Genomic DNA, 19,375 nt, shown 5'->3' on the forward strand with positions numbered 1-19,375 from the left:
GGATGATGGGGGGGGCGGACGTCCACATGGGGAATCCTGCATCCTTTGCATGTCTCTCCATCATCTGCATGTAGCTCGATAGGGAGTCAACTCACTTCCTCCGCATGCCACTCACTAACCGACTAACTTGCCATCCTCCATGAAAAGGTCTGCGGCAGCTTCCTTCTAACGCTCTTGCATGTAACACGAAATCTGCATTTTTCTTCTTCTCTTCCCCCCCTCCCTTCCTTTGCATGTTCCCAACCATCGCCTCTTCTGCATGTCCCACGGAGCAGGAAAAACACAGTAAGAGCTCTCCTAATCTCTGCCTTTGCTCAGCGGTTGCTTCTGTGTTCCCTTGGGCAGGCCGATTCCTGCACTGCCGCGGGGTTGGGCTAGATGACCTGGGGAGGTCCCTTCCAGCGTTACGATCCTTGGGCAGTGCCCAGGCTTGCTGCTTCTGAGCAGAAAATGGCCTGAGAGAAGCTCTGCGCCTGGGGCCACAGGCCACGTGCCATTGTCGCTTTCGCCCCGATTTTTCCCCTTTGATCCAACAGGCTTTGCAGGTTTCGGAAACAAACCGAAAACATGCAGCACCTGTTTGAGCAGAGGCGAAGCATCGCTTAGATCTTGCAGCTTGACTTTGCTTGCTCAGGTTTCTGGTAGGAAATAAATTTGGGGGTTGGGGCAAAAAATCTCTCCCCCCCCCCCCCCAATTCAGGAGACATCATAGAACAGCCCAGCCAAATTCTTATCGGGATGCACAAAAGTTTGCCTAAAGTTTCATAAGGAAACAAAGAAAGTTTCTCAATGGGAAAGGAGGAGAGGAAGACCACAATTTAATATCACATTTCCCAGTCTCTCTCTGGGTGCCTCCAGATGGGGGTTATTATGGGATGGGGACTCCTCCTGCACTCAGGGGTCTGCAGGGCCCCCAATATATTGTTGTCATCAAAACGCCCATATTTCCCCCCAGTTCCTCTGGATTTAGCCTTTTTTGGAGGAAATCTGTTGTTGCCCACAACTTGCTTGCAATTCATTATGATTATCGTTATTTTTACTGCACGTTTACGTAGATTTCTACAAAAAATGTCTCTAACGCGGTGTACAAATGTCAACAAGTGCCCGGCAACTTGTGAACCGTTGAAAGCCAAAAGCACGGAATGAAAGAGAATGCAACGGAAAAAATAAATTAATATTAGGGGCCACCCCAGAGAAGGCCCTCTCCCGGGCTGCCATTCTCCCCTCTTCTGAGCGCAGTGGAACAACCAATGGCCCCTCTGCCCATTTTCACTTCTTGCCTAGTGATATCACTGGGGTATCGCTTCCACCTCTACATTTCTGCGCTTCTGCAACTGCCCCAGAGGTACCTGCCTAGTCCTAGCCCCATGTCCCATCTTTTTGCGGCTCTTGGCCCATTTTCCCTCTCACTTTTTCTCTTCCGCTAGTGACGACGACATCGTTTTTGAGGACTTTGCCCGCCAGAGGCTGAAGGGGGTGAAAGACGAGAAGGAGGAGGATGACGACGGGATGAGCTCCCCGCAGCTGAACGACAGATAAACTGGATCTCCTCTCCGTGGGTCTCTCTCTCCGTTTCCAAGTCCTGACACCTGAGCACTAGGCTTCTTATCTTTTGTATAAAGGTTTCTTTCTTTTTTCCGGGTTTGGGGTGGGGGTCGAGTTCCTTTGTTTTCTAAAACACTGACCAGGAACCTGTGGGGTGAGTCGGGGAGCTTGCGAGAGCCTTGGGTTCTTTTCCCACCCGCTCTGCGAGCCACATATTTTTCTGGCGGCCTCCAAGGAAGGGCGAATGCCCACACCCCCCTGTGAGCCACGCTGAAGGGGGGCCTGTGTGTGCGTGTTTTCTGTCGTTGTCGTCGTTTGCCCAGGAAGGAGCAGCGGCCTTGCTTGGTAACTGTGCTCTGCTTTCTGCTGGGGGCTCCATCCCAGTGTTCCCACCCCACTGGCTCCAGGCCCTGCTGCTTTGCACCTTGCTCCGTTCACCTGCGGAACCCCCTGCCACAAGATGCGGCAATGGGCGCCTCTCGCCCTGACAGTTCCCAAGGCGATTTTGGAGGCCTGTCGGCTGTTAAGCCAGGAGGCGGCACACCTAGAGCCGGCTGCTGTGGTCTTTGGGTCGGATCCAGTCGAGTGCTGTACTGTCTTCCCAGGTTTTCCATCTCTTGCCCCAAGGGCCTTTTTGAGATGCTTAGAATATTAGAATTGTAGAGTTGGAAGGGACCCTATGGGTCATCTAGTCCAACCCCCCTGCAATGCAGGAATTTTTTACCCAATGTGGGGCCCTGAGTTCAAGAGTCTCATGCTCCACCCACTGAGCTGTCCCAGGTCCAAGGAGGGGCTATGACTCAGTGAGGGAGTTTATCGGCATTCCCCATCATCTCTAGATAAATGGAACAAGATAGAAAAAGATGCACAAGTTGATGGAATTGAGATGAGGGGTGAACAAAGGCAGCAGTCCGGTTTTGCAGAATTGGAGAATTCTCCCTTCCAAACCCGTATTGCATGTTCTAGACACTTTAGCTTCATAGAATCGCAGAGCTGGAAGGGAACGTGCAAAAGATGTTTGGTGAAGTTGCTTCGATTCCAGCCCCTGAAACGGTTGTGCTTTGGGGCGGCTGCAGCTCCCGGGAGTTACTGCCCTGGGTTCGAATGCCGTGATTTGCTACATTCGGCTCCGAGAAGCCAATCTGGACTGGAGAGCAAAACCTGCCACTCATGTTTCCATCGCCAGGCAGGGTGACGGGTCCCTTTCTTCACACAATGTGATTTCAGTGAGCAAGGACTATGCATTTGTTATCTTATTAATTCCATAAAATATATACAGCTTGATTGTTCAAACAAACAAACAAACAAACAAACAAACAAACCTGAAAGTCGTTTACACAGAGAACGAAGCGATAAAATTACCAGTAAAAGAATCTCTTTGATATTTTGAAAGAGAAAGTATGTAATAAACTGAGAACATACTAAAACATGCATTGACGTTCCACCTGTCCGGACAGGCTTGTCTATAAATAAGAATGGTTTGGGCAGGCACCGAAAATAGGACGGTATCAATGAGCAGGGAGTTCCAAAGTGTATGGGAGCCGTCACATTAAAATGTTGATTTCTTACCAGTGTGGAACAGGCACCTGTAGCATTGCCGGTTTCTGCAGGTTGGCGCGGTCGGAAGGACACATGTGAGGTTGGTGCCATTATCACAGACAGGCTCTCTCTCTCGAACAGGCAAAATTTCCTGCCAGGAATGCTGTCTTTTTATGCTGTGAACTTCCCTGAGCTCGACAGGTGAATAAATTTAATAAATTTAATAATAAATCTGCAGAGGGGGGCTCTGGAGATGAAATTTAGTAACAGCAGCCTTGGTTCATCCAGCTTAGCACTGTCTGCACTGGCTGGAGTCCCCCCCTCTCTCACCTGTGAATCCCCTCCCGCCGTGCGTCTACCTGCCTCACACCTGATGCCATGAATCAGCTTCAGGTGTAGGGTCAGGTGGGTGTTGTCTGGCCAAAACAGCCTCATGGGCCAAGGGGGAAGGGGTCATGGGCCAAATTTGGCCTGAGCCCCCCACCCCCCATTAAAGATTGTTGTTGTTTAGTCGTTTAGTCATGTCCGACTCTTTGTGACCCCCTGGACCAGAGCACGCCAGGCCCTCCTGTCTTCCACTGCCTCCCGCAGTTTGGTCAAACTCATGCTGGTAGCTTCAAGAACACTGTCCCACCATCTCGTCCTCTGTCGTCCCCTTCTCCTTGTGCCCTCCATCTTTCCCAACATCAGGGTCTTTTCCAGGGAGTCTTCTCTTCTCATGAGGTGGCCAAAGTCTTGGAGCCTCAGCTTCAGGATTTGTCCTTCCAGTGAGCACTCCGGGCTGATTTCCTTCAGAATGGATCGGTTTGATCTTCTTGCAGTCCATGGGATTTTCAAGAGTCTCCTCCAGCACCAGAATTCAAAACCATTAAAGATACAGGGACCTAAGACTTCTCTCAGGTGTGATATTTGTCCAGCTGGTCTCTCAGGGACCTGGGCAAAGGATCCCAGTGCCTGGCCCCTTCTTGGTGGGAGATGCCTTTGGGGATGGAGCCTTGGGAACACTTGCATGCAAAGGAGTTAGGCTCTTTTGCTACAGCCCTTTTCGCCCTATGGGAGAAGAGGAGCAGCTGGTTGATGCTAGAACTGGGAAGAAAGAGGAATTGCAGAAAATGAACAATGGCTGCATGAGCTGATAGAATTTGCAGAACTAGCAAACGACAGCCCAAAATAAGGAACCAAGGCGGCAGGCAGATAAAGGGCAAGTGGGAAAGCTTCAGGGGGGCATTTAAAAAGATTTGTTGCTTAGTCGTTTAGTTGTGTCCGACTCTTTGTGACCCCCTGGAAGGAAGCATGCCAGGTACTCCTGTCTCCCCCTGCCTCCCGCAGTTTGGTCAAACTCATGCTGGTAGCTTCGAGAACACTGTCCAACCATCTCCTCCTCTGTCATCCCCTTCTCCTTGGGCCCTCCATCTTTCCCAACATCAGGGTCTTTTCCAGGGAGTCTTCTCTTCTCCTGCGGTGGCCAAAGTATTGGCGCCTCAGCTTCAGGATCTGTCCGTCCAGTGAGCACTCAGGGCTTTAACTATACGGACCTTTGTTGGCAAGGTGATGTCTCTGCTTTTTAAGATGTTGTCTAGGTTTGTCATCGCTTTTCTCCCAAGAAGCAGGCGTCTTTCAATTTTGTGACTTCTGTCACCATCTGCAGTGATCATGGAGCCCAAGAAAGTAAAATCTCTCACTGCCTCCATTTCTTCCCCTTCTATTTGCCAGGTGGTGAGGGGATACTACACCAAAATTTCAAGTTAGGGCAGCTTTATGAGCAACAGTGAGCGAAGACATGAAAGAGGAAAAAATAGGGTGGATAAATTATTTGATATGCAGCAAAACAAGTTAATTCTAGAATGCCTTTTGGGAGTCTTGGGTTGGGAAGTATGGAAATATTGCATGATGGAAAAGTATGCTGTATTGAATACAGTTATACCTCGGGTTGAAGTAGCTTCGGGGTGAATATTTTCGGTTTGCGTTCCGTAGCGACCCGGAAGTAACGCAGCACGTTACTTTCAGGTTTCGCCGCATGCGCAGACGCTCAAAATGACGTCACACACATGACGGAAGCGGCGAAACGCAACCCATGCACACACATCTTACGTTTACTTCAGGGTGTGAATGGGGCTCCGGAACAGATCCCGTTCGTATCCAGAGGTAGCACTGTACTGGAAAATACTTTAGAAAATAAAAAAGGAAGAGGGGGAGCAGCAAGGCTTTCTCCAAATGACCCGGAAGCGTCAGGAAGGAGGTCTGCTGTCAACGAAAGGATGGCAGGCAAGATTTTTGTCTATCCCAAAGAATGATGTGCTTTTACTGATCTGGCACGTAGAGCCTCTTCCGCTGCCATTTGTCAGCAGAGGACTGGGGACCGGTTCCCTGAATTTCTCCAGGGGATGAATCATAGCATTGCAGAGTTAGAAGGGCCCCCCAAAAGCCATCTAGACCAACCCTGCTATGCTAGGGAAGATTTGGAGACCGTTCTGCAAAGCAGCCTTCTTTCCCCAAGGAGCTGAGGAAAAGGGGAAAGCGGAATGGATCTTCTTCGCAAAAAATGTCTTCCAAGATGTTTTGGCTCAGCTGCGTGTGCCTCGAACACTTGCAGAAATCAGCTACCTGGAAAAGCTTCATGTACTCCTCGTTCCATTTACAAGGGCTAGATTTCAGTTTTGCACGCAGAACAGATATTACCACTGCAGTCGTAGTTACTATTATTAGAGTATGAGAAATCGGTAGAAACAATTGGACAAGTATGTATATTATTCATTATTAAATTTGCACGCCACCCTTCATCTGAAGACCTCAAGGCGGTTCACAACGTAAAAAATACAAGAGAAAAGCACAAAACACGTAGTAATATGTAGAATGCAGTATGCTCAAACTGTCTTCCTCCAGTGGACAACCTAGTGAGGTTGCCCTCTGACCAAGAGGGAAAAAATCAGGTCCTTCCTACTTCTGTGCTTTTAGAAACAGTTTGATGGGCAGAATCGTGCCATTGAAGTGTGGAGTGAAATCGAACCAAGCTGCCGGTTAATGGAATTCCCTTTAGGGTCAGTCTTAGGCAAGAGAGGCCATCTCAAGAAAGCGGAGGAGGAGTTTTCACAAATCCGCTTTCCAATGGCTTTCTTTTCTTCTCGCAAAAAGCACTCTATTAAATACCCCCAATAAATATTCCTGCATAGCGAGGGGGTTGGACTAAATGGCTCCACAGTTCCCCTTCCCAAGCTTTCTACAAAAGCAGCAGCAGCAGCAGCAGCGACAACTGGGCCTGCCCAGGTTTTGTGTTCGGTCCCACCCGCGATTGTGTTTCATGTTGCTGTGTTGACTTTTTGCAGCTTCCACATTTGCTAGAACCGTTTTGGGTCTTGCAGGCCCCTGCTAATAAGTGTGCATTTGGGAGGTTTGAGAGGCAAGCAGGGCACAGTTACGGCTGCCCCTTTCCCTGGGAGAGAGGGGGAGGAAGGCTGAAGGCAACCCGGGCGAAGGAAGCCCTTTGCAAAGTCTAGCTAAGCAAACCAGGCGGTCCGTTTTATTACGTGGTTCCTTTGTACTGTTCTTTAAGGGGGGGGGTAGGAAAACACCTTGGCTTCCTCCACTGTATCCGTGACGTTTTCTGTGTTTTTGTCAAATAAATTATTCTAGTTTACTAATCTTCGAAAAATACAAAGTGCTCTCGCAGGGTCCCTGACTTCCTTTGTGTCTCTCTTACTTGAACCGGAGTTGTTTTGCCAGAAATGCCCACGACAGACACTGGGAATGCCTTTTTTGTTGTACTTGGTCAGGTATGACTAAAGCAGCCTCCCCCCCCCCCCCCCGGCCTGGTGTCTTCCACATGTTTCTCCCCCACCTCAACTTCCTATCGAATATTTTGTTGCATGTAGTGTCAGCGCTGAAAGAAAAGAGAAAAGTCCCCATGGAAAACAGTAATGCGGAGCGGCGGGGTGAAATAAATGCTGCAAACCATTGAACCAAATTACAGGTATTTTTGACTACAATTCCCATCATCCACAGTATGGCAGCGCTGAATGATGGAGTTTGTAGTCCAAAACTTCTAAAAGGCTCCTGGCTGACTATGAAGTCCACACTTCCCTTATCTCAGTCTATGGAAGGATAGATTCCAAAAGCAAAATGATACTAGCGTTTTGGAAAAAAACAAAACTTCTTGCAGGTTACATGTACACACACATCACAGGAAACAATAGGAGCAGAGTGTTGTTGCTCCAAAGCCCATTCCCTCCATTGAGTTCTCCTGTTTCCCCCTTCATGGTTATTCGTTGCTTCCATGGCAGAGCGCCACAAATTCAAACATCCGTCTCAGCAAACGTCTTCTTCCCTGATCTTGAGTGGGTGGTGTATGTTGCGATGCGACATCTCCTCATCAATTGCCTCCCTCCAGAGTCCAATTTGTTGCTGTTATTATTGCATTTATATCCCTCCCATCTTTTCCTCCCGGGAGTACACACTGCTCCCCATTTAATCCTCAGAATAACAACCCTGCGAGGTAGGATTAGGCTGAGAGGCGGCGGCTGGCCCAATTTCACCCAGGGAACTTCATAGCTGCGTTGGGATTTGAACCCCTGTCTCCTGTGTCCTTGGTCCAGCACTCTAACCACTACTCCACACTGGCTGCCCAGCGTGCCAAAAACATCAAGTTTCCACCCTCCCTCCTCACTGAGTCTGGCAGCTTTCTCTGCTCTAAGGACGGTACGGAGAGAGTGGTTTATTCCTGGCTCAATGACAAAACACGGGGGGACGGGGACGGACACTTTTTGCATGTTTTGCTAATGGTGAACACTGATTTGGGGGTAGCCCTAGAAGGTGCCACATTCAAAAGGCTTCAGGAAGAAAATTAAAACCTCCCAGCTTAGGAAAACTCATTTATTGTTAAACTTAAGTACAGCATTCCAACTGCCAGGGCTTCACTGATAAGTTGGTCTTTTGTTTTATTCACTGCTTCGGATTGTATGAAGAAATAGAGCCATAAAATGGGTACCTAGTGATAAGGGAGGTCTTCGGGGAAAAAGAGTGACGAGGGGGTCTACACCCCATTTTACAGGGCTCTGTGTAGTTTGCACAAGCGGAACGGGGAAAGCTTTAAAACCATCCTGCACGCAGCCCATAAAACTGTTTGAACGTGATGTCCTAAGGGCAGGCAAGGACCCTCTGAGACCCCTTCCCCTCTTCCTCTGCTCCTAAGGGGGAAGAACGGAACAGCCCATTTGCGTCCTGGAGGGTCACTAATCTCACGTTGATCTTAGCCACCCCTGAAAGCCAGAATGCAAAGATGGCTTCTACTGAATGACCGTACCTACAATCTCTTTAAAGGGGGGGTGGGGAACAAATGCACTGCAGCAGTACTTAAGAAGCAGAAGGGGAAGCAGCCCACAAACGGCTTTTCCCCTTTCCTGATGTCAGCAGCTGAGACCTACAGAGCCTAATTCTCTCCCCTGCACAATGCCTGCACCACCAATTTATTTAACTCCTATATTGAGCCACCACTGGACGAAAAACGTCCTCTGGGTGTGTAGGAGCCAACTTCTAGGGGCTGAGGTGTCTTCGCACCCCAATAAAATATTTGAGGGGACCAGGCCCGTCCAAAGTTACTGGGTAATGCCATTCAAATGGGGGGGGGGACTGCATGCTACACATTGCAATCGATTAAGGGGGAGTAGGGCTTACCTACTGCCCTCCCCAATATTATATTCAAGTTGGCACACCTGTCCGGGTGGGTCAGAAGTAAAAACCAGAAACATAAAACAGGACACCGAAATGTAACGCAGGATAAAATCAGAACGACACCGGTACAACAACTGTAAAAAGAAGGACAAACCTGGTACCTTAAAAGGTCATTGTGTGGGCATCAGGTTCTCTTTTGGGGGGGGGGGGAAGACTAAAAAGACCCCCAGTTTTGTTGCCAGCCTCATTTGCTTCATTTTGCCCACTCTGTCCTGCGTTCCTATGTGACACAACTGGCAGAGGTTTGCAGCCACAGAATACTGAAGGTATTGGGTTTGGACCTTCTCTCAAAAGACAAATCTTTAGGAAGAACTGCCGCGCAGGGCGAGCTCCACAAAGATGCACCCCCCCCAAAAAAAACCCTTCCTTTGCAAGATATCCAATTACTTCCAGGGGGTGCGACTGGACCCCTTCATTTCTCCAATGTGCAGTGTAGAGAACTGGGCTAGCTGGCCGCGCAGAGCTCAGACCAGTCCCACACGTGCAGCGACCCATCGCTCGCCGCCGACAGCAACGTCCGGGGCTTGGAGGGATGCCAGGCGTGGGCTGTGACGACCGGGGCTGCGACTCCAGCTTTGCCCACCCCACTGAAGACGTGCCCTTTGTGGACGAAGGCCGGTTTGGCGTCCTGCACGGACGGGACCCACTTGTGTGTGTCGTAGACCCGCACAGTTCCGTCGAAGCCTGCAAGGGGGGGAAGGGAGAGGTGAGCACTTTCCAGCACAGAGGAGGGAGAAGAGGGAAGGAGCATGGAAGGTACCTAACAGGATCAGGGCCCTGGCAAGGGCAACATCCTGCTCTCTCACAAGCAGGGCGCCTCCATCGCCTGCGGTTCCCACCTGCTGGTAAAGGTAAAAAGGTAAAGTACCCCTGGATGGTTAAGTCCAGTCAAAGGCAACTACAGGGTTGCGGCACTCATCTCAATTTCAGGCCGAGGGAGCCGGCGTTTGTCCACAGACAGCTTTCCGGGTCATGTGGCCAGCAGGACTATACCACCTCTGGCGCAACAGAACACCGTGATGGAAACCAGAGCACAAGGAAACGCCATTTACCTTCCCGCCGCAGTGGTACCTATTTATCTACTTGCACTTTGACGTGCTTTTGAATGGCTAGGTTGGCAGGAGCTGGCACAGAGCAGCGGGAGCTCACTTCGTTGCGGGGATTCGAACCACCGACCTTGTGATCGGCAAGCCCCAGAGGCTCGGGTTTAGACCACAACCTACCAGCTGGTATTTGGAGGTGAAACTGCACCCCAAATGCGTAGGCTGAACAGGAGAAGGGGTGCAGGCCCCTGTGGCTGCACCTGAGCAGGCGACAATTGGAGAAATGTTGCTCCAGCCATGCTCAGAGATCGTGGACCTGCAGAATTGGAAAGGACCCCGAGGGTTGTCCAAATTCCACCCTCCCTACACATTTTAAAAGGGCATAGGATCCTCACAACATTTAATATGTTTCTCAGCTTGGAAGCAGCTGCTCTGGAGAATGAAGTGAGGTTTTGCTGCAGAGCCTGGCAGCTGGGCAAGAGGCTACTGTAACCCAGCCCCAAGGGCCCCTCTCCACTGGATAGGATTCCCATTTTACAGAAGCGGAGAACCGTGGCTGTTTTGCCAAAAGCTCGCCTGTCAAGTCAAAAGTTGTGTCTCCAACCAGATAGGGCCCCTGAGGTGGTTGACTTGCCCCCGTACCCCATTCCCTCGGGTTTTCTGTAGCCCTTGAGCCAAGACTAGGACACCGGTGGCACTGTGGTCTAAACCACTGAGCCTCTTGGGCTTGCCGATTGGAAAGTCGGTGGTTCGAATCCCCGCGATGGGGTGAGCTCCCGTTGCTGTGTCCCAGCTCCTGCCAACCTAGCAGTTCGAAAGCACACCAGTGCGAGTAGATAAATAGGTACCACTGCAGTGGGAAGGTAAACGGTGTTTCTGTGCGCTCTGGCACTCGCCATGGTCCTTCGTGTGGCAGTAGCAGTGTAGTCCTGCTGGCCACATGACCCAGAAAACTGTCTGTGGGCAAACGCTGGCTCTCTCGGCCTAAAAAGCGAGATGAGCACAACCCCAGAGTTGCCTTTGACTGGACTTAACCGTCCAAGAGTCCTTCACCTTTAAAGCCTAGGCAGCATGACACCAGCAGCTAAATTTCTCCCCACCCTCCAAATTCTGGCACAAACAGGACCAAAGAATTACCAAGATCTCTGCCCCACAAGCTTACCTGAGACGGCCAGGTGTTCTCCAAGCAGAGGGGCAAAGGAGACCGAGAGGAACCCTGCCCCACAGAGGCCACCTGTGGGCACACAGAACTGAGCCATCTTCACAGCTCTCGCGGGGTTTCTGAGGTCGGTCAGCATGACACGGCCGGCAGAGGAGAGGCGGGCCACCAGCCGCCTGTCCCCAGAGGATGGCAGGGGCCCGCAGCAAACTCCAGCACACCAGCTCTGCCCAGGCAGCGCCTCAGAGACCTGGGCATCCTCAGCGACCCGCAGGAGACCCTGCGGCTGCCTGGTGTCAGCCAGGAACAGCTGCCCCTTCATGCCGCAGGCCAGGACGGCGGCTTCGTCCAGGAACTCCAGGGTGGCAACCTCATCGGTGTTTGTGGAGCCTACAGAAGGAAACAAGAGCACAAGGGGATCGTGGAATTGTAGGCTTGGAAGGGACCCCCAAAGGTCATCCAGTCCAACCCACTACAATGCAGGAATCTCAGCTAAAGCATCCAGGACACATGGCCGTCCAAACTCTGCTAAAAACCTCCAAAGAAGGACAGAGCACCACCTCAAATGGCTCTTCCCATCAGAAAGTTCTTCCTGATGTTGATTCGGAATCTCTTGTAACGGCTTCAGGCCAACTTTTGAGGGTCAGATCAGTAGCTGGGGTATGGGACTCTTAAGATTAAAAGGAGACTCTCTTTTTTTTAAAAAAAAAAAAACATTTTTATTGATTTTCCAATAAAAAAAATCCAATTAATATATCCAGTCATAATACTCCAATTAAAATAAAAAACTAAAATAAAAAAGACCAAATTATAGTCCAGATTATAATTATTAATTTTTCGGAGCTCCCCACGGTCTGGATCTCTGAAGCGTATCTCCGCATCTCAGTCCTGCCTCTCCTCACTGTTTCCATATTTTCCACATCTGCTTTTTAATTCTCTGTCCCTGAGTCCAGGATTCTCGATCACGTCAAACGTCATCTAGAGGGGGGAGAGTGCGATCTCCAAAGGCTGATCGATCTCCAAATGACTGTTATTTGTGGAATACGATCTATCTATATTGCAAACAGCTTTGCCTAACATTCAGACCGTGGGAAGTCAAAAATATTAAGATTACAATTGGGAAGACAACTGGACTTTTTATTTTTGTTTTTATTGCGTCTCCACCCGCATCGTTCAGCCCAGACACTGAGGTCCAGTTCCGAGGGCCTTCTGGCAGTTCCCTCATTGCAAGAAGTGAGGTTACAGGGAACCAGACAGAGGGCCTTCTCAGTAGTGGTGCCCGCCCTGTGGAACGCCCTCCCATCAGATGTGAAGGAAATAAGCAGCTATCTTATTTTTAAAAGACATCTGAAGGCAGCCCTCTTTAGGGAAGTTCTTAATATTTAATGCTGTATTGTTTTTAACACTCGATTGGGAGCCGCCCAGAGTGGCTGGGGAAACTCAGCCAGATGGGCGGAGTATAAATAATAAATTATTATTATTATTATTATTATTATTATTATTATTATTATTATTATTATGGGTTTTATCCCACAAGACTGAAGGCTACCTGCCACGAAGATGGTTCTCCTGGATTCCATCTCGGTCACCTGAACATCGCTGACCCGCAGGCCATGAAGGACCCACGCCGATTTGGAGAAAGCAGTTGCAATCTTTGCCCAGCAGTGCGCCTCTCCTCGTGTGGTGCAGACAGTGTAGAGGGGCTTAATAACATCTAGCGGGGAGGAAGGGAAAAGACAGTTATCCCCAAGATATGGCTGTGTGTGTCTCTGCGCTCTCTACAAACCCCACAATCCCTGAGCACTGCCCGTGCTGGCTGGGGCAGGTGGGAATTGAAGTCCATCAATATTGGGGCGGGGTCTCTATACAGGCACCAGCAAACTGGAATCTGGAACCCAGAAGCGCCAGCTAAGGCCGAGCGAAGACGGTCGGGTTCGAACTGGAAACTCGCTGCTCTTGCGGTGCGTGTTTAAGGAATCCCGATTTAATGGGGGCAGAAAGGGAGATGTAATTGTGGATTGGAGAATCTTATGACCTGGAGGAATTGGATGGAGGAAAGCTCTCCTGTAGGGGTGCAAATATCCAGAGTGTGGGGGTCAGGTGGGATTACTATGAGGGATTGTGAAATATGGAGCAAGTCATTGTGTCTGTGATGACTGGGTTTGATTCAGTGACAATAGTTTCTGATCGAATCCCACAAGCCTCCGCACCTCTGCCATTTGCTTTCTCTATGCCTGACAGGCACGTATAAGCATTGCCGGTTGCTTCATCAGGCATCCTGGGTCATAAAGATAGAAGGCAGCTTCCTTGACGTAGCTATTGTTAGTTTTGTTAATCTTAGGGCCAGGAAGAGAGTTCACAAAGAGAAGTTAAACTCTACCCATCCTTCCTCTCCTGTTTACTGCTGTTTATGACCTCTGGAGTTTGCTAAAAGCATTCCTCCTTCCTTCCTATTTTATTTACTTTGAACTACATATGCATGCTCAAGTAGGAAATAGTTTCTTTGTAGTTAAAAGAATTTCTTCTGATCTGACTTTGTCCCACGTGGGTTTTTTTTGAAATCCTCAGAGGAAATCTGAACACTGTGTAAAAAGTTCTTTTGTGAATAAAATGACCTGGGCCAAGGGGTGGAGAGAGAATTATACACACCCCTCCCAGAGTCTTGCTGGTCAAGCCCCATATGTATTTTATTAATCCTTCCTTGCTTTGGGAATGCTACACTCTCCTCCCTCCTTTTATAACACATGAACTCGCAGACATTCGGTGAATTTGCGGATGATACAACAGTGGTGGGACTCATTAGTGAGAATGATGAGGCTGCTTATAGGAAAGAAGTACAGGGGTTAATTCAATGGTGTAAAGAAAATAATCTTATGCTTAACACCAAAAAAACCAAAGAACTCATAATTGATTTTAGGAGAAAGAAAAGTGTATTTTTACCATTGCACATAAATGGCGAGGAGGTGGAGAGGGTTGGTAGTTTTAAATACCTGGGCATTTACATCTCTGAGGACCTCTCATGGACTGCAAATATTAATATGGTTGTGAGGAAGGTGCAGGGGAGGTTGTATTTCCTGAGAATGCTCAGGGGATTGAATCTATCTCAGCACCTACTTCTGTCCTATTATCACAGTACCATTGAGAGTGTCTTAACCTATAGTATATTATCGTGGTATGGGAGCAGCTCTGAAATGGATAAAAAAGCTTTACAGAGAATAATTAAAATTGCCCAGAATGTTATTGGGCTCCAACTACCAACCCTGGATGAGATCTTCACGTCTCGCAGCTTGAAGAAGTCACACAATATCCTGAGAGATCCCACCCATCCCGCTCACAACCTCTTTGAACTGTTGCCTTCGGGCAGAAGATACAGGACAATGAAAACACGAACCACACACCTTCTGAATAGTTTCTATCCAAGAGCTCTGATTGCACTAAATAATGATCTCAGGGCCAGTTGTAAGAAATAGCAAGCAGTGAGGAGTAAGGAATGAGATAGGTTTTAGGTTATGCTATGCTTCTAATAGGTTATGTTATATTCTGGATTATGTTATGTTCTAATAGATTATGTCTGAATAGGATGAGAGTGTTGGAGATACGTGCAAATGTGTATGTGAATCCGGTCTCGGGTGTTTGATTTTCGTTGTTGTGTATACTGTGTATATACGGACAATGACAATAAATTTATCTATCTAAGAAATCTAAGAATGTCGGAGAACTCAGCGCATGCAGCAGAAAGCTGTTCTTCAAGAGTTAAACTGTGGAACTCCCTGCCACAGGAGGCAGCCATGGCCACCTGCTTGGGTGGGTTTAAAAGAGGATTAGGCAAATTCAAGGAGGAGGAGAGGGCAATCAAAGGCTACTACTCAGGATGGCTCTGCTCTGTTTCCAGAGTCAGAGGCAGCAATGTTGCTGAATCCTAGTCGGCCGAAGCCATAGGAGGGGAGAGTGTTCTTGTGCTCAGATCCCACTTGTGGGTTTCCCAGAAGAGGCATCTGGTTGCCCCCTGTGAGAGCAGGAGGCCTGGACTAGATGGTCCTTTGGCCTCATCCAGCAGCCTGGCTTTTGTGACATTATCATGCAGCAGAGACCCCTTATGTTAATCATAAAGTAGAAAATATTAGTTCCAGCCTTTCGGGCACGTGGCAAGCCTCACGGTGCAGTGGAAGGAAAATAAACTATGTAGGTTTTCTTTTGAATTAGGGGTTTTTGTACTGGAAACTGCCCATAGTGCAGGGCACTATACAGGTGAATTTAATTAATAAACAATAATAATAATAGTTACAGATAGGTAGCCGTGTTGGTCTGCCATAGTCAAAACAAAAAATTCCTTCCAGTAGCACCTTAAAGACCAACTAAGTTAGTTCTTGGTATGAGCTTTCGTGTGCATGCACTAACTTAGTTAGTTAGGAATTTTTTTGTAATAATAATAATAATACATCAAGCAGTGACTTGCTGATTGACGCACCTGTTTCATCCTGCCCCACGTGCCACACCTGCAGGGAGCCGTCTGATGGGCCACTTGTCACCAGCAAGCTACAGCCACAAGCAAAAAAGAGTTAGGAATGCTTGGGAAAGGGCACAGGACATAGGTGGGCTTCCACTCACACAAAAACCCTGGAAAGAGGCATCCTTGACATATTGTCAATAGAGAACCCCAGTTCAGGATGATCAAGGCTCCAGGCTCCCAAGGCTGTCAGCACAGTCCGCTCTGCACTGCAAGGACACTAGAACTACCGTATGTTTCCGTGTATAAGACAAGTATTTAATACATGTTACGGAAAAATCAAGGTGTGAGGCTGCTCAGTCCCCCAGCTGGTTGGGCAGAGCCCGCGAGTCCCTGCGGAATAAAAGAAGGAGTCCAGCCACCAACCGGAGCAAATAGCTGTAGACCAAAGTTTATTGCGCAACAGGTTCAAATACAAGATGGGTGACACCTGGCTTGAGAGCAGTACATGTGAAAAGGATCTAGGAGTCTTGGTTGACCACAAACTTGACATGAGCCAACAGTGTGACGCGGCAGCTAAAAAAGCCAATGCAATTCTGGGCTGCATCAATAGGAGTATAGCATCTAGATCAAGGGAAGTAATAGTGCCACTGTATTCTGCTCTGGTCAGACCTCACCTGGAGTACTGTTTCCAGTTCTGGGCACCACAGTTCAAGAAGGACACTGACAAACTGGAACGTGTCCAGAGGAGGGCAACCAAAATGGTCAAAGGCCTGGAAACGATGCCTTATGAGGAATGGCTAAGGGAGCTGGGCATGTTTAGCCTGGAGAAGAGGAGGTTAAGGGGTGATATGATAGCCATGTTCAAATATATAAAAGGATGTCACATAGAGGAGGGAGAAAGGTTGTTTTCTGCTGCTCCAGAGAAGCGGACACGGAGCAATGGATCCAAACTACAAGAAAGAAGATTCCACCTAAACATTAGGAAGAACTTCCTGACATTAAGAGCTGTTTGACAGTGGAATTTGCTGCCAAGGAGTGTGGTGGAGTCTCCTTCTTTGGAGGTCTTTAAGCAGAGGCTTGACAACCATATGTCAGGAGTGCTCTGATGGTGTTTCCTGCTTGGCAGGGGGTTGGACTTGATGGCCCTTGTTGTCTCTTCCAACTCTATGATTCTAGGTTCAAAGAGGAATTTTGAAACCCGAGGATGGGGTGACAAGGACTTTTAAAACTTTCCCACCATATCCCAGAATACCGTTCGTACAGCATCATTGCTACATCACTGACATGTCACAAAAGGGGAGGGGTAGACAGGGGTTACACTAGTTTAACTTTGGCAAAGATGTCCAGACAAGTCCTTGGTACAAGATTAGCATAAGCAGACATGGCAGAGCAAGACTCAGGTCCCACCACCCAAAGTCCCACCACCCAAAGTCCAATAGAACTTCCTTTGCATGTCTGGACCCCCTGGCAGGTCTGGTGACGGGATTAGGCTTCCCTTGGCCAACAATTAGCTCAGCTCTGGGACCTTCCTGGGGTAGGAGGTATGGGCAAAATAGGTCCGCTGGTTATTGGCTACTGTGGCAATTGGGTGGGTGATTGGCGATTACGTTTCGCGAGCGTGCAGATGATTGGTGGCTTTGCCGATGTGTGTGTGATTGGCTGTTGTGGTCCTGCGGGAGAGGGATTTTTGGCAAAACTCCCCCCCCAAAAAAAGTTCAACAACTCTAGCAATCTCTCCCAAAGAAAGCTCAACAACTCTGTGCAATCTCTCTCTCCCCCCCCCCATTTTCTCTATTTTGAGTCTTATACATGGGGGCGTGTTACACACAGAAAAATACGGTAATTTATGTACCACTTCTGTACTGAATGCTCTAGGCAGGCTTTGCACATCTAGATAACCAGCAATCAGAAAATAATGATTTTCTTAATCTTATTTTTCTTTCTCTTTTAACCTATTTTTGTTCTCTTTATTTCTAACCCCCCCCCCCGGCTTTTTCTGTTTTTATTGTATCTAGATAATATTCCTTTAAGAAAAGGAAAGGATATTAAGTTCTGTATTTTTCTCTATAAACCTTCATAAAATGTATATATTAACCAGCAACCGAGAGGCCAAGTCCTTTTAGCACCACTGACCTGGTCTTTGGAACGTGCTTCAGCATGTACACCGGGTGATCGGAAAATCCACCATGTTCAACCTTGAAATCTCTTTCTGGACATAAGCCCTGTTTAAAAATAAATAAATTAAGGGTTCCACGCGAAAACCACCCTGCAGCTAAGGATCCATGCCTGGGCCTCAGCAGAAAAGAGACCCAGGAGAGCATTTGCACAAACATCTATCTCTTCTGAAGTTGGGGTGTGGGCCCAAATGGGGAGGGGAATCTCCAAAGTATTATCATTAACATTACCTGGTTCTCCTTTGCGTAAAGCCTCTGAGGCAGGAGAAGCTGGAGGATTTCATTCCTTCTTCCATTTTCATACCCCGCCACACAAATACCTAAAGAAATCAGACCAATATTGTTCCTTTTTAAAACATTAAGTTTTTTTTTAAAAAAAAAAAATATGGGGCATCAAGAAAAATATGGGGCATCGTGCCCAACTGTCAGCTGGTAAAAGCTAAAGGTAAAGGACCCCTGAAGCTGGTAATTGATCAAATTACTAGGAATCTGAATTCGTAGAAAACGAAACAAAAAGTGGAGGCAAAAAAAATGCCAAAGAGAAAGAAAACAAAAACCTCACTTTTTTCTCCCGTCCACTCAATGACTCTGGTGGGATCGTGAAGCTCAAACAGGTGGAGATCATTGTACCTGGAAACACGGGGGAAAGAGAAGTGGGAGAGAAATGCAATGAATGGATGGATGGATGGATGGAGGGACAGACGGATGGACACTGAGTGACTGGCCTGGCTCAAAGGGGCAGAGCAGCCCTTGCTCCCCAGTGGCCACGGAGGCAAAGTGGGAGCCCAAAGGAGGACCCACCTCTTCTCCCCTCCCAATCTCCCCTCCCTTTCTCTTCCCCCTCCCTTCCCCTCTCCCCTCTTCTTCTCCCCCCTCCCCTCCTCCCTCCCCTCCCTTTCTCTTTCCTTCTCCCTCCTCTTCCCCCCTCCCCTCCCTCTCCTCTCTTTCCCCTGCCTCTCTCCCCTCCCCTCTTTTTCTCCCCCATCTCCTCCCCGATCTCCCCTCTCTCTCCCCCCTCCCCTCCCTCTCCCCTCTTCCCCCTCCCTCTCTCCCCTCTTCTTCTCCCCCTCCCCTCCTCCCTCCCCTCCCTTTCTCTTTCCTCCTCCCCCCTCCCCTCCCTCTCCTCTCTTTCCCCTGCCTCTCTCCCCTCCCCTCTTTTTCTCCCCGATCTCCCCTCCCTCTCCCCCTCCCGCCCCCCCCGCTGACTCACAGTCTCAAGGACTCCAGCAGCCACTCCTCCTCTCCCTCTTCTTCCTGTTCTCCTTCTCCCTCCATCCTCCTTTCCTCCCAAAACTTGCAATCGGCGCGGAGCCAGGGCGGCCCGTCACGTGAGAGCGCCCCGTCACGTGAACCGGCCTCCTCCACGTGTCCGCCCGCTTCCCTCCAATCGCCGGGCGCGCGGGGTGGGCGGGGCCTCGCTCGGAGAAAGCCCCTCCCCTCCCGGCCAGCTGCGAGCGGAGGAGCCGTTCGCCCCAGGCGGGACCTCCGCGCTGTCCTCTGGGGGTCCCGCGGCTTTCGTGGCCTTTGGGGAATCCGAGGGGGGGGGGGCTCGCGTGACTCTCCCTCCCCCGCCCTGTTTCATCCATCAGAACAACCCTGCAAGGTAGGCTAGGCAGAGAGGCGGCGACTGGATCCCCAGGTCTCGCCTCCTGGGGGGATTCGAACCCGGGTCTTTCCCAGAACCGCTGCTCCACAATGGCTCTCGGTGGGCTGGGTGGGCCTTTGGCTTTTCTCGGGGTCC

General features: G+C 49.2%; 2 protein-coding genes across 6 annotated transcripts in view; one reads left to right on the top strand and one right to left on the bottom strand.

Annotated features, from left to right (window-relative positions):
* Positions 1-6,739, top strand: part of ARRB1 (arrestin beta 1) — a 124,431-nt gene extending 117,692 nt beyond the window's left edge. For all 4 annotated transcript variants that reach the window (XM_083737008.1, XM_083737007.1, XM_083737005.1 and 1 more), the window contains one exon: positions 1,428-6,739. In XM_083737008.1, coding sequence (XP_083593134.1) covers positions 1,428-1,539 — 112 coding nt within the window. In that variant the 3' untranslated portion in view covers positions 1,540-6,739. The remainder of the gene's footprint in view (positions 1-1,427) is intronic.
* Positions 6,740-7,936: 1,197 nt separating this feature from the next.
* WDR73 (WD repeat domain 73) lies at positions 7,937-18,986 on the bottom strand. Of its 2 annotated transcripts, XM_083737098.1 has the most exons (8): positions 18,845-18,986; positions 18,197-18,264; positions 17,866-17,954; positions 17,594-17,682; positions 15,479-15,546; positions 12,560-12,724; positions 11,014-11,400; positions 7,937-9,492 (listed from the first exon to the last, which is right to left on the bottom strand). In XM_083737098.1, exons 1-8 carry the CDS (start codon positions 18,907-18,909, stop codon positions 9,254-9,256), a joined length of 1,170 nt encoding a protein of 389 aa, XP_083593224.1. In that variant the 5' UTR covers positions 18,910-18,986; the 3' UTR covers positions 7,937-9,253. The 2 variants fall into 2 exon arrangements, with proteins under 2 accessions (XP_083593224.1, XP_083593225.1); XM_083737099.1 differs by lacking the exon at positions 17,594-17,682.
* Positions 18,987-19,375: the final 389 nt, after the last annotated feature.

The sequence above is a fragment of the Podarcis gaigeae genome, assembly GCF_964106915.1.
Source record: "Podarcis gaigeae genome assembly, chromosome: 4".
Classification (NCBI taxonomy): domain Eukaryota; kingdom Metazoa; phylum Chordata; class Lepidosauria; order Squamata; family Lacertidae; genus Podarcis; species Podarcis gaigeae.

What these genes read in the sequence shown, in the direction of transcription:
- WDR73 (XM_083737098.1), bottom strand. Translation starts at nt 18,909, where the DNA reads ATGGAGGGAGAAGGAGAACAGGAAGAAGAGGGAGAGGAGGAGTGGCTG. An exon ending in TTTACGCAAAGGAGAACCAG is followed by an intron (nt 17,683 to 17,865) that starts GTAATGTTAATG and finishes ATTTTTAAACAG; the next exon opens with GGCTTATGTCCAGAAAGAGA. An exon ending in AAGCACGTTCCAAAGACCAG is followed by an intron (nt 15,547 to 17,593) that starts GTCAGTGGTGCT and finishes TTGTGGCTGTAG; the next exon opens with CTTGCTGGTGACAAGTGGCC.